General features: G+C 60.3%; 2 protein-coding genes across 5 annotated transcripts in view; one reads left to right on the top strand and one right to left on the bottom strand.

Annotated features, from left to right (window-relative positions):
* The window catches only part of XRN2 (5'-3' exoribonuclease 2), a 46,033-nt gene extending 40,602 nt beyond the window's left edge, over positions 1-5,431 (top strand). For 2 of the 4 annotated variants that reach the window (XM_061989403.1, XM_061989401.1), the window contains exons 29-30: positions 298-439; positions 4,588-5,431. In XM_061989403.1, the coding sequence (XP_061845387.1) occupies positions 298-439; positions 4,588-4,650 (205 nt within the window). In that variant the 3' untranslated portion in view covers positions 4,651-5,431. The other 2 variants (XM_061989402.1, XM_061989400.1) reach the window with 1 other exon arrangement.
* Positions 5,432-8,085: 2,654 nt separating this feature from the next.
* Positions 8,086-9,243, bottom strand: NKX2-4 (NK2 homeobox 4). The gene is made up of 2 exons (XM_061990542.1): positions 8,868-9,243; positions 8,086-8,750 (listed from the first exon to the last, which is right to left on the bottom strand). The coding sequence occupies exons 1-2, from the start codon at positions 9,238-9,240 to the stop codon at positions 8,086-8,088; spliced, it is 1,038 nt and encodes a 345-aa protein (XP_061846526.1). The 5' UTR covers positions 9,241-9,243.
* Between the last annotated feature and the right edge of the window lie 4,265 nt (positions 9,244-13,508).

Below are 13,508 nucleotides of genomic sequence, written 5' to 3'. Positions count from 1 at the left end.
GGGACCTGGGTAAAACTCTGATCTGGGCAACTGAATTTGCCTCTTGTGGTAGCACCTGTAGCTCTGAGGCTGTGACGGAGGAAGCAGCGAGCCAACGCGGCAGAGGAGAATGTGGGAAGATGTGCCGCCCCGTGCCCGTACCGCCTCGGCCCTGGCAGTACCTCTGCAGGCACAGCTGGGGCTGACAGCGCTGGGACCTGACACAAACCCCATCCTTGGTCAGAGGAGAGTACGGAAGCGCGGGTTGTGTGGTGCAGAGGGAAGCTGACGCTGCATTGTGTTTGCTTCTGTGCACAGAACCGCCGGGGCCGCCCCTCTGCTTGCCTGGAACCGCATGCTGCAGTCCCAGAACCAGTACCAGCCCAACCAGTACCAGGGCCTGGGCGGGCCCATGGGCTACCCACAGAGACCCGAGGATCGGATGGACAGGGGCAGACAGGTAGGAAAAGCTCGCCCTGCTTTGCGCCTTTGCTTCTCCCCCCGAGTAAGGCTTCCTGCTTGCGTGGCTGTGGAGAGTGGCTGCAGCACAGGCAGGCGTCCCCAGGCTGCCTCAGGAAGCCTGTGTGCCCCAGGGAAAGCCCTGGCAGGGGAGACCCCCAGCCTTGCACAGCCCCTCCATCTGCACCCCTGCCCAAAGGCCTGTGCTGTGACTGCAGCCTGAGAAAACACGGTCTGAAGGTAAGTGTTTCAGCCAGCCTCTTCCCCTTCCCTAAGGAAACCTGTCAGCTGCATGCTTTGGGGAGAGAAGAGTTTCTCCCCAGTATGTCTTCAACGTAGGTTCTTAGGACTACATAAACTCTTTCCCTTCAAATGCTCATTGGTTTTCTCTGAGCTGAAAAACCTCTTGGATGCAAACATTAGATTCTGACAGCCAGAGAAACAAACAAGTCAGTGAAAGCACAGGTGAAGATAGCTCCGTGTGGTTAAAGGAAAACCAGTGCAGGTGACAGGAGAACCTCCAAAGCAATGATGACTGTGTCACCAGAGTCTGGCAGTGCCACGGAGTGAACACACTGCTCGGCAGCAGCGGGTCACTTTGCTCATGTGATTTGTGTGTGTGTGTGTTTGTGTGTAAAAGCACCATCTGCATGTGCTGTTGTACTAGAAGCTGGAGTGCTTACAGCACTGTGACACTAGTTTAAATCCCAGATAGCTGTATTAGACTTGAAGCTTGCTGTTTGGGTAAGTCAGAACTGTGACTCAGCTGTGGGAAGGTTACTGACAGGTACCAGGGAAAGAGGAGGAAGGGGGCTCAGCTGCTGGGTAACAGCACTGCCTCCCAGTCCTTCAGCTGGAAAGTCAGGCACAAACTGGGGGAAGTTTGCCTTCTGTTGGAGCCTGGTTCAGCTGCCTTCCAGAAAGGTGTTCAAGACGAGTCACTCTTCAGTGTGTGCTCATAGTTTTTCTTTTCCTGTCCCCAGCGGGCCCATCTCCCCAGTACAAACGTTGGTGCAGCACCATCAGGGTCCAGCGTGGTGGGTGGTTTCTGGGAGTGTTTCTCCCAGCAGCATATAGCCCTTACCAGATGGGTGTCAGTTCTGTGCTGCTGGATCACAGCCCAGTCTCCTTGGCTTACCCAGCAGGGACTGCAGGTGCCACCCAGTTAAACAGTGTTGTGACACAGCATATGTGAAAGTCTCCTTAGAGCATTTTTGCCACTTATCCAAGGACACAAAGCTTCAGAGTTCCTGTTCTAGTTGGGAGACTCGGGTTGCACTCACACAACCACTTTTACACCGTGACACAGCGAGGAAGGAGGCTGAGGCAGCTCATACACTAAATGTTACTGTCAAACAAAGTTTGCAGGCAAAGAGCCTTTGGCCTTTGCTGGGGAATGTTTTTGCAGAGCGCTGCCTGCTCCTCTGCCTGGTTTGGCTGCTCAGGACGGAAGCCCAGCAGAAAGAGCCTGTGAGCTGCTGATGCCGTCCTCAGCATTGTCTGCAGGATTACACACTGCTGCTGAAAGGATCTATAGCCAGCAAGCAGCCTGCCCCAGCACTCCCAGCTCCTCCACTCGTATTCCACTGAACCCTCGTTAGCCACGGCCAGATTCCCTCTTCCTCCCCCCAGCTCCTACCCTGAAGCATCTTTAGTGCAGAGGAGGCTTTTGAGGCTGGAGTCAGATTGTCTTCAGCTCTTTCAGTTGTCCTGTTGCTGTTGCAGCGAGAAACAGGCAAAAAGAGAGGCAAGTATAACACTGTGCACTCTTGCTCTGAGGACACTGGGGAGGCATTACCAGTACAAACCCTGCCAGCACTGGTTTTGGCTATAAGCAGAACTGGAAAGCTGGAGTTAGGATTACATTAGGCTCAAAGGGGAAGCAGCAGGGCTTGAGCCCTGCCTGTGCTGCCCAGCAAGTGCCCAGTGGGGTCTTTTAAGTACATTTGAAATTGGGATGAGGGCTGGTTTTCAGAAATCTTTCGTTTTGTGCGACTGGACAGAAGGGGATCACAGTTGTGCTGATCCAGAGCAGGGGCTGCTGTGAGGGTGTGGAGAAATGAGCAGGGATTTTGATGCTGGTGGAGCCTGGGTGGTGTTTCGCTGGGGCTGGAGAACAGAGGCTTGGGAACAGTCTTGTCTGCCACACCAGCGCTCTGCCCTGCCCTTTGTGCTGGGTAGTGCAGGTGGAGATGCTTGCAGAAGGAACTGGTGCTTAAACTAGCTCAGTCCCAGCCTTAAATCTTCATCTGTAACAGCCCTGGCTGCAGTCACAAGGGAGACCAGGAGTGGTGGGGCTCAGGGGAGGCAGCCCCTGCCATTGCCCACCTCTGGGAGGCTGCCCCGTTCCAGGGGGGCTCGGAGCATGGTGGCATCTGCAGCCACTTTATTTGTATTCACCTGTGTGATGGTTGTTAAGGACAAATCTTGCAGCTCAAGTGAATTTGCTTCCTTAAAATCCATCCTTTGCAGTTGTGCTGCTCTCCAGCTGGGGTTTGGCTCCTTATTTTTTGCTGCCTTTTTTTCCTCCTCTTTTTTTTATCCCCTGTCATTTCTAAAGGAACTTTCAGATGTCATTATTTCCTCGGGGCTGGCAGCACTGGAGTAAAATTAGAAGCTACCTTAAAGGGTTTAGGGTGCAAACCCAATAATTGAATCCAGCATTGCTTGCCTGTAAATTTCAAAGCTTTAAAGCCTTGAAAAGGGATTCAAGTGGAAGTGGTGACACATAGCAGCATAAATAATTATCTTTGGTCCCTTTCACCTCTGAATTCTCTCTTTTTTTGCAGCAGCAGCAGCATACAGAAGGTGGTCTGGAGAGGTTAATAAACACGCTGCTACAAAGTGCTCACCAAATTAATGCAACTGCCATGGATAGGGGCTGCTCTGGGGCAGCGAGTGCTTGGGAGGTGGGGGAAGAGTCTTCCAGCTTCCCAGAAAGCTAAAAGAGAAAACTGCATGGTGTGGTGCAGGTGTGGGAAGTTTTTATTTCAGTGTGTGAGACACAGCTGAGCGTGCAGATAAACGGCTGGTGCGGCTCTGTCAGCCCTCCGAGCAGCCCTTGGGTGCGGGCACGGCTGTGGTTGTGCAACCAGGAGGCAGACAGGCAACTTGCTTCCTTTTATTTTAATCAATTGCACTCAAACCTCAAAGCACACATAAACCCTCCCTGACGGTGGGAGCGGTGTGTGTCCCGCAGGTCTGTAAGCAGAGGGGTTTCTGTGCCTGTCTGGGTTGCTGAGGAGCCTCCCGGCCAGCCCCGTGAAGGACAGGGGAAAGATGGGTTTCTCTGGATTCTAAAGACATGAAAGGAAACCCCTCTTCCCCTTCCCACCGCAAAACCACTCCAGGAGGAAACAAAGCAGTCGCTCTGGCTGTCCTCAGTGTGTTGCATTTCATTAACTTTCTGGTCTCAGCAGCGCACCAGCCTTTGAAACCATTTGGAATGTTTCGAGGGGACCCTCGGAGAGCTTCCAGCAGATTTCTTTTCCAGGGGATGGTTGATGTACAGAATGCTTCACCTAAATGTAAATATTACCTAAAGCATTGCCTCCTGTGCAGCGAGGCCCGAGGTGAGAGGTTTTTGTAGGCTCTTTGGGATCTGGTTTGAAATGAAGGAGAGCTGGAGGCTGCCGCTTCGCCAACAAATACCATTTGGTTTTGACTTGCCCCCTGTAAAACACTTACCCTGTAAAAGGCAGCGAGCAGTCTCACAGGCTAAACCAAGCAGCGGGTAGCTGAGGGGAAAGAGCTTTCTCACCCTTAAAAAAGACAAAGAGTGAAGCTGCGAGCGGGGCATGGCGCCGGCATCCCCACGCTGCCTGCGGGGTGAGCTCAGCACCGCGGTGGCAGCCCTGCCCTTCAGGTGAGTGTGGGGCTGCAGCCACGGCCCTGCCACGGCTGCTCCCAGCCCCATGGGGAGCGAGGCCGTGCCACGGCTGCTCCCAGCCCCGTGGGAGCGAGGCCTGCGAGAGGTGCCGGTGCAGGGGGCGCGTTCGGCCGGGCCGCGCTACCTTCCCGTCCCGCAGCAGAGGAGGAGGGAGGCGCATTGTGTTCCGTGTGGGTCGTGGCGCCTGAAGCTCCCCCCGAGCTTGTTTGCTGTGATTTGTTAATCCAAAAAATAAATGCTGTGCTTTTGTTTGTTCGCAGGCCTACGGCCCCGGGAGGCCCTACCCGCTGCCGCCGCCCGCCGGGAGGTACAGCTGGAACTAGCCCTGGGCTGCCGCTCGCCCTTCCCTTCTCCCTTCTCCCTTTTTTAAAGTGTAGGGAATGTCTGGGGTGGTTTTGTTCTGTTCTTTTATTATTTGTTGTGGGGGAAAAAAACCCCAATGAATACCTTGGGAATCACCCCTGTAGTTTTTTAAACTCCTGCCGTTTGTTTTAAATGTGCCCGTTTCTTACCAAGCTGGTGGGTTTCTGGGGGGGTGTGAGTGGAGGGGCTGCGACACTGGAAGCAGCATGTTGCGGGCTGGGGCTGAAGCTAGACTTGCTGCTTCTCCCACCAGGCGTCTGGGGAGGTGGCAGCCTGGGTTTTGTGTCGAGCAGGAGCTGTGCTGAGCCTCTCCTGTCCCGTCCTCCCCGCCCTGAGCCCCACACGCCCTCTGCTCCACACACAAGAGCCCCGGCGCGGCTTTGAAGGCAGAGGAAGGGGTTTTGTGGAGCGTTGGGAAGAGGCCGGCGGGGCACAGGGCTCGGAGCCGCGGCCGCTGCTGCTCCTCGGCGGGTGCCGCCTCGGCCTCCCCACGCACGGAAGAGAAGTTCTGGGTCTGGACTGTGGAAGCGAAGCGTTTCAACTTTGGACAAACTCCTGCCTGTTCCCGACTCATTGTAACATAAACAAGCCCGGAAGGTGTATCTGTCTGTTTTGATATGAATTTACAGCTCTGTGAGGTTGCCCGTGGTTTTTAGCACTCTTTGTAGGGGTTTTCCATCCCACTGTACCAGACCAGCAGATATTTTTATTTGCTCTATAAAGTGGCTTTTGAAATTGGGAGCAGTCTGGAGTGGTTCGTCTCTCACCCCCTCCCCCGGGACCTGGCTCTGTCTGTTCTCCACCCCCGTGTGCACACAGTGATACTCATTTCCCGCACAGCCTCTGCCACGGCCTTTAATGGCTTGGTTTAATCCAGGAAAAAAGACAAAAAGGTGAGTGACTCGGGTTACCTGGGCAGCCTTAGTGCCTGTGTAACATCTTTCCCTTGTGCCTTCCCTGTGTTCCCCCCTCTCCCTCTGCCTGGGAGCCAGGCCCTGTGCTCTGGCACTCGTTTTTCATCCTCTTCCTTCAAGGGCCTAGATGTTAAATCACCAGCAAAGAGGAAAAAGACCAGACCTGTGCAACGCTGGGAGGAAGAAATTGTGAACCTTGATTATTTTCAAGGGCTGGCTGGAGGGTGGAGCAGGATCCTTCAGGGCAGGGCACAGAGGTGCCAGCCTGCCCCGCGCTGGGGAACATCCTCAGCCCCTGCCCGTGGGATCCTCCCTCAGGAAAACAGTTGGGTCTCAGAATCATTTTCCTTTTCGAGTAGAAAACAAAACCAGCAGCCAGTGGGAATGTCGGGCTGAAGCTGGTGGGGCTCATCCTTACACCTCCCCAGGTGTCCCCTGCTCCTGGGCTGCGAGGGGGCTTTTGTCCCTTGCTCCCTATATCTGAGGACAGGGCTGGATAAGCATTCTGAGGGGCTGCTTTGGGAAGGGCTTGTCCCTACGCGTTTCCCTTTGCACAGCTCTTCCCTCGCTGTGGCTGAGGGGCCAGAGCAGAGCCCGGCCTCGGCCCTGGGACAGCACTGATGGCTTCAGCTGTGCTTCAGCAGGGGCTTTGGGTGCTCTGGGCAGGGAGGGGATGCAGGGCCTGGCCGCAGAGCATCGCCCCTGGTTCTGCTTCCACGGCCTGTGCAGCCGCTGCCCAGGGCTGTGGCCCTGCTGCACTCTATGAGGTGTACATGGGGGGATGGCCGTTGGGGACTGGATCCCAGTGGCAATCCTGAGCCTGCTCTGCTCCATGTTTTCCAAGCTGGACGCCATCCCCTTTGCATAAGCAGGGCTGGAGGGGAGCTCGCTCACGGCACCAGGCTCAGAGCCGTCCCCTTCCCCGAGGAGCCATCCTAGTGACCCGTCCCCCGTGGGAGAAACGCTCTGGGGACGGGGGAGAGCCACGGGGGTCCCCGAGGGAGCGATCCCCGTGTGGCAGCCGCCGGGATGGGAGCAGGGACATCCCAGCGCCGCTCCACGTCCGGGAGCCGCGGCTCCAGCGTCGGCAACGGCGGGGATTCCCCGCTTCTGCTCTCGGCCCCCCGCCTGGCCCATGGAAGGGGCTGGGAGCCAGTCCGTGGGCTGCCAGGGCCCGAAATGTGTTTTTTCCACCCCGGAATCGCTCCCTGGGGACGCAGAGCCCCGGCGGGCCCCGGAGCTGAGGTTCGGCGGAGCCCCCCGGGCCAGTGGAGCCGCGGGGAGCGGAGCAAAATCCCCTGGGGCTGGGAGGGACGGAGGAGGGGGAAAACGGGGTGTTCTAGGGGCGTCCGTCCGCGGCCCGAGCACGCAGCAGCCGGCTCTTGAGAACAACGTTTCTTTTTATTGTAAAAAATAAAATAAAATGAAATAAAGATTAAAAACCCAATAAAATTAAAGAAAAAGAATTGCCGCGAAGTTCCGAGAAGCGCTGCCCGGTGTGCTGGCTCTCCTCGGGACCGCCTCCACCCAGCCCGGCGAGCAGCAGCGCCGGGCCCCGCCGCGACCCGCCGGCTGCTCCCGCAGCTCCTCGGGGGCCGAGCCGAGCGCCGAGGTTGCGCGGGACGCGCCCCGTCGCCTCGCGCGTACGTTCGTTTACTAAGCGATAATTAATAACAACGATAAAAACGTTTTTCACCCTTAAATCTGAGCGCCGGCGTGGGGGAACCCTTCTGTCCAAACGGCCTCGGCCGCTGCCGGGCTGGCACTCGGTGTGTGCCCGTGCTCCAGCCGCTCGCCGGCCCCCGAAGGCAGCGGCCGCCCGCCGCCTGAGCTGCTGGGTCCATTTACCCTCGGCCGAACCGGGACGAAACCGCACGCCGGGGCCACCCTTACGAAACTAGTTCTGCCGAGATAACTTGCACTTCAGCGGGTTTATTGTCCGCGTTCGATGGGTCTGTAAGGCGCATCGGCTCCCAGCGGCGCTCGGGTCTGGCTGCCGGGGCACGGCCGCCGGAGCGCGGTCCTGGGCCGGGAGCGGAGCCCCGCACCCCCCGGTCACCCCCCGGTCACCCCGCGGCTCCCCCGCGCCGGCCGGGCGCCTCGTCGAGGAGGCTGTCCCGGTTGGGCAGGCAGGCAGCCAGGACACGGAGCCACGGACACACACACGCACACACACGCACACGCGCGAGGAGCGGCGCAGCCCCGCTCCCGCAGCCCGTTCCGCTCGGCCACCGCATCCGCTGCGGCTCTGCCCCCGGGCCCGAGTCTGCAAAGCCGCGGAGAGTCTAAAGAACCCGAAGCGAGGCCGTCGGGACGCGGGGGGAAGCGGCCGAGGCGGCGACTCACGGGCGGCCGTCGGGGCTCCCCGCGGGCGCCTCGCCGGGCCGGGCCGGCCGTCAGGGCCGGGGGGGGGTCGGTGCCGGAGGGCGGGGGCGACGCCAGGGCGGGGCAGAGGGGGGTCGCGGACACACACGGGGATTATTACCACGTCCTGCCGTAGAGCAGGTTGGGGCTGACCATGCCGCCGTGGTAATCGACGCCGGCCGAGTCCATAGGAGCCATGGAGGGCACCTGGCCGTGCAGCGCCGGCGGGCTGGGCGAGAGCTCCTCCAGGTCGGCCGCCTGCCCCAGCGAGCCGGGGTGCGGGTGGGCGGCGGGGGCGGCGGCGGGCAGAGCCCCGGCGGAGGCGGCCGGGGGCGGGGGCGCGGGCTGCCCGGGGGCCGGGGTGCCGCTGCCCGGCGGCGGGCAGGGCTTGCCGTCCTTCACCAGCACGGGCACGGCGACGCGGCGGGGCGAGTGCTGCTGGCAGAGGCCGCCGCCGCCGTCGGGGTGCAGCTGCTGGGCGGCCGCCTTGTCCTTGGCCTGGCGCTTCATCTTGTAGCGATGGTTCTGGAACCAGATCTTGACCTGCGTGGGGGTGAGGTGGATCAGACTGGCCAGGTGCTCCCGCTCCGGCGCCGACAGGTACTTCTGCTGCTTGAACCGCCGCTCCAGCTCGTAGACCTGCGCCTGGGAGAAGAGCACCCTCCTCTTCCTCCGCGGGGCTGCGTGGAGCGGCACGATGGCCTTGGCGCCCTCGGCGATGCCGCTCAGGCCGCCCATCCCGGCCACGTTCATCCCCGCCGACGGGCCCATGAACCTGGAGACTGAGCGGGAGAGATAGCTCAGCGTCGGCGGCCGCCCCGTCGAGGCCGGCGACTCCCTCCCGGCCGCTCGCCCACCCGCCCGCTGCCCGTCGCCCGCCGCCGCGCGCCCGCACTTACTGCTGGAGTAACGGGGGTCGCCGCCGGCCCCGTACCAGCCGCCTCCCGCCGCCGCGCCGCTCCTCATCCCCTCGGGGTAGGCGGGCAGCTCGCCCATGTTGCCCAGCCCGCCGTTGCAGTAGCCCCCGACGGCGCCGTGCGGGAACTGGGAGACGCCGTGGGGCATGTGGTAGGCGGCCGTGCCTGTGGGACCCGCCACGACGTGCTGCGGGACGGCGGCGGCGGCGGGCACCGGCGGCTGGCGGTAGGGCCCGAGGGGCGCGCCCAGCCCGCCCGCCCCGTCCATGCCGCCGAACTTCTTGTAGCTCTCCTCCATCGGGCTGAGGATGTCGGTCACCGAGAAGGGCGTCGTGTGCTTGGGGCTCAGCGACATGGCGCGGCGGGATGGGACGGGAGGGGCCGGGCCGGGCCGGGCGCTGCCGCCGGCACCGGCGAGCCGTGCGCGGGCGAGGCGCGGCGCGGCGGCCACCAGCCCCGGGCGCCGGTAGCTCGCCGTTTCTTTTAGCCCGGCGCCGGGTTTACGCCAGACGCGGAGGGGCGGAGCGAGCGCGCCCGGCGGGGGAGAGCGGCGGCGGGCGGCCCCGTCCCCTCCCCGCCTCCCGCCGCCCTCCCCGGCCCCCTCCTCCCGGCCATTGTCCTGCGCCCGCCGGACGCCTCTTAAGCCCGGCCACCCCGGGCTAGCGCTGGAGCGGCTCCGAGCGGCCCCGGCCCGGGTCGAGCCCGGCGGCACTCGCCCGTAAGTACCTGCCCGCTCCCCCTCCGCTTCCACTCACCCCCCATCCACTCCTTCCCCGGCGGTGCGCGGCACGGGAGGGGATGAGCGGACCGTACCTCTGTGCGTGTCCCCAAAATAAACCGCCCCCGGTGCAGCGCGACCGCTGCGGCGCGGACCTGAACCCGACGGCGCGGACCCCGACGGCAGGAGCCGGGGAAACCCCTCTCCCGGCCCGGTTCCCCGACGGCGTGCTGCTCCGAGCCAGGGCAAGGCAGCGGGCTGGTCCAGGCCCGTCGGGGCGGTGGGACGGAGCCCCGGGGCCGCCGCTCTCCGCAGCCGCTCCCGCCGGGACCCAGGCCCAGCCGCGGACCCCCGCGGCGCCGAGAGCCCTTTCAGGGACGGCGCTTCGTTTGCGATTTGATTTTGGGGATTTTTCTTGTGTCGTTGTTCGTTTGTTCGTTGGTTTTGCGATAACGAAATGCTTCGTCGGGGCTGCCCGTGCCCCCGGCTGGGAGCCGGGGTGGACGCGGGACATGGTTCTTCCGCGCCGGGCTGCGGAGACACCTGCGGCAAGACCTGTCCGGGGGCAGGAGCGAGCTCAGGGGACTCCGTGATGGCCCTTTGAAGGCTGAGAGGACGGGGCGCAGCCAGACCGCGCGGCCAAAGTTTCCTCCAGCCTCCCACCCCCGGGCCGGTGCACCGTGGCTCCGCGGGGGCCGTGCGGGGCCGGGGCGGACCGAGCGCTTGCCCGCTGCGGGCAGGGGAGCCAGGGAGGTGCCGCAGGCGACCTCTGCGCTCTCTGCCCCGAGACGACGCGACGGGGCGGCCGCCGACCTGAGCCCCGCGCATCTCTGCGCAGGTATACGCGCTCCCTCCGGGCAGCGCAGTGTGGGCGCGCACCCGGGCGGGCGACGAGCTCCACAGCGGCAACTTCTCCTGCACGAACGTCGCGGGGCCCGCGGGTCCGGCTCGATGGCAGATGCGCTCTCGGGAGCGGCCCCGACCCTCTCGCAGTCGCTGCGTGCTCGGCGCTGCCGGCTCCGCGCGGGGTGCCGGGGGTCCATGGAGTACCGTGGGCTACCAGCCCACCCGCACAGGCTGGTGAGGAGCAGCAGAGATGCGATTTCCGCGCAAACAGATAAAATTAGGTGCATGTGCTAAGCAGCAGCTGCACTTCACCCCCGGGCGTGCATCCAGCCGCTCCCGCTGCCCCTCCACGGGCCAGCCCCGGACACACTGGCCACCTTCCCGGTGCCGAGCCCCAGAAGCGGCCGAGCCCCATCTGGGGAGCTGGGAGAGGTCGTGTATCTCGGGACTGGGCCCTTCTATTCCTCAAACGCCATCCTGTCCCTGTCTGCTTTATAAGAACTGCTGGGCAAATCACTCCCAGCACTGGGGTAACTGGCAAAGAAAAATAAAAGATGAACACTCAGAGAGTGGAGGGTTCTGCTTCTTAGAGTTTGGGCTCCTGTCTTAAACTCTGAAGCCTCTCTGAAGGATGCAGGTGGTAGTTCAACAGGCAGTTCAACCTCTGCATGTGCTGCTGCTCCTGCTGTTCAGCTCTCCACAACTCCCATTAGTAGACAGTTTTACCTGCAATACTTTATTCAGTTGCAGTTTTCTCACAGAATTCCTGGTACCTGCCTTATTTTTTCGTGCAACTCTTTCCCCCCTCTCTGCTTAAAAAAAAAAAATCCAAAGAGTTTGACCCCCTCCCTGTGTCAGTGCCCACGGCTGGGAGCAGCGTGGAGGGGCTGCCGCCACCCCTCTGGCAGCACCCTGCCCCTGCCTGTCACCGACTCGTGGGACCCACCTGCCTACAGGGACACACCCGGGGGGACACAGCCCTGAGGGATGGGGCCCTGTGGCAAAGCCCGTGGTGCTCATACCCACCACCCCGGGCACTTGCAAAGTGCCTGAGGTACAGCTCCGTGCCACGAGCATCCCCTGAGCTCAGCTCTTACTCTGCCAGTCTTCCTCAAAGGCTGGCAAGTGTATTTTATTTTACTCTATTTTTATTTCCTGGAGAATGTTTCCTGGCCGTTTTGGAACTTGTTCCCTCCTGTCTAGCACTCACGCTCCAGGAAGGAGCTGCTGAAACCTCCATCCTTCCTGAACCTAAAGGTCACCTTTTGTTGTCAGAGCAGGTGGCATCTCGCCAGCTGATGGGAATCAGGGACCTGAGACCCCTCAGCCAGGTGGGAGGAGGATCTTGATCAGCCCTATGGGGAGACAAATCTGGGGTTAAGCTGCACCTTGGCAATCTGAGGCCCCTTGCCTCAGCAGCTCTGGCTTCGTGTGGGTGAGATCCCCGAGAGGTGAGTGGCTGGAGAGCAGGGAGGGGATCTCAGAGGCCTCTGTGCTGCTTTGATAAACCAGATAGAAGTAAGGTGAAGGGAGGAGCAGGACTGGCTGCTGCACACCCGGGCTTTGGGGACATGGCACAAAGCAAGGTGGTCTGTAAGGGCTCGAGCGATGGGCACAGTTCCAGTACCTGCTGCCTCTGCTTACACGTGGAGGTCTTTAATTGGAGACCTTGTGCACAAGGAGGGAAACGCAAGGGGTCTGCCCAGCAGGGGAACAGCCTGGGGTAGGGGAGAGGGGAGGGAAACAGCCCCGGACACAAGAGCCACAGCTGTGGGCATTTCAGCGGCCATGGGGCTGGGGTGGGCTCTCACGGTCGGAGAGTCTCCTGCCCATGGGCTCCTCCAGAGAGCCACAGGATACCCCGCACCCGGATTCCCTGGGGGCTGAGGACGCTTCTCCCTGCACCCCCTTACAAAACCAAAGGGGATCCCAGCCTGGGGGCAGCTGAAAGAAACGCAGCCAACAAAATTCCTCGTGTTTGTTTCGCACTGCAAACACCCCAGAGTTTTTCCCACGTCCATAGCGTGGTGTTTGTATGAAGAGCCTGACACTGCAAAGACGATTTTCACCATTTCTTAGCCTGGGAGCCGTAACTTTCCTGAGACGGAGCCTCTCGGCAGGATCCCTGTCGAATGTTTGATCCTCATTGAAGTGACTGAGGTGATTCTTCCCTTCGCCGTTCTACTTTAGCAGAAGCCCAGCGCGCTCCTTTGTTCCACTTCAGGGACGGGATTTTTCTGATGGGGAGAAGGTGTTTCCTCTCATTAGAATGTGCTGGACTGGTGGTAAAGAAATTCCTACTGATGTGGCAAATGTTTCACCAAAAAAAATCCCTTAAAATCCCCCTCATTTACAGAAGGTGTGTTTTCCTGACTTAACCAGTCATTACCTGGCTGTGCCACGCATAAACAGAGCGTGTCCTTCCACAGCCCGGGCACATCAAGCTGCACGTCTCAAGCTAAGTAGTTTCAAAAGCAGATTCTCAGGAAAAGACTCATCAAACGGCAGAAAGTGGCTGGTGACAGGAGGGAACCCACCGAGAAGCCAAACTGCCGCCTTTTAATTCCTTTGATTATTTCCTTGGCTCCTTGGTCACACACCTTCCCCAGAAGGGCACCTTTATTTAGAGCTGCAGGATGTCATTTGCAGCATAGATGGGTTTGTCTTCCTGATGATAATGACACAGTTTGGCCGTGCAACGCTCATTTCCACACGTAAGTTGTTGGTGCTATTTGAGACCGTGCCTATTGCGGTAGAGATATTGACCTTGGAGAGACACAATTGACATACAGATAGAGGCCGAGTTAATTTTTTTGGTGTGTTTTTCAATAATCCAGTATAAATGCTAATTTCCTTCGGTGGCAGCTTGCCTAAAAGCGATAGTTTCTTCTGACTAATCAGCGGTGGTCGCTCACTGCCCGGCTGCAGCGTGGTGATCACAGCTGATGGCGCTTTGCCTTGATTCCGCTCTCACCAATAATTCCCAGAGATTAAAAGGGGTCTTGGAAATGGAAGCTTAAGGAATTGCTTTCTGAAGACGCTGTTAGATTGGAAAAGGA

Source organism: Colius striatus, chromosome 2 (genome assembly GCF_028858725.1).
Source record: "Colius striatus isolate bColStr4 chromosome 2, bColStr4.1.hap1, whole genome shotgun sequence".
Taxonomy (NCBI): Eukaryota; Metazoa; Chordata; class Aves; order Coliiformes; family Coliidae; genus Colius; species Colius striatus.
The sequence above is the reverse complement of the archived record's forward strand: the minus strand, read 5'-3'. Positions and strand labels throughout refer to the sequence as shown.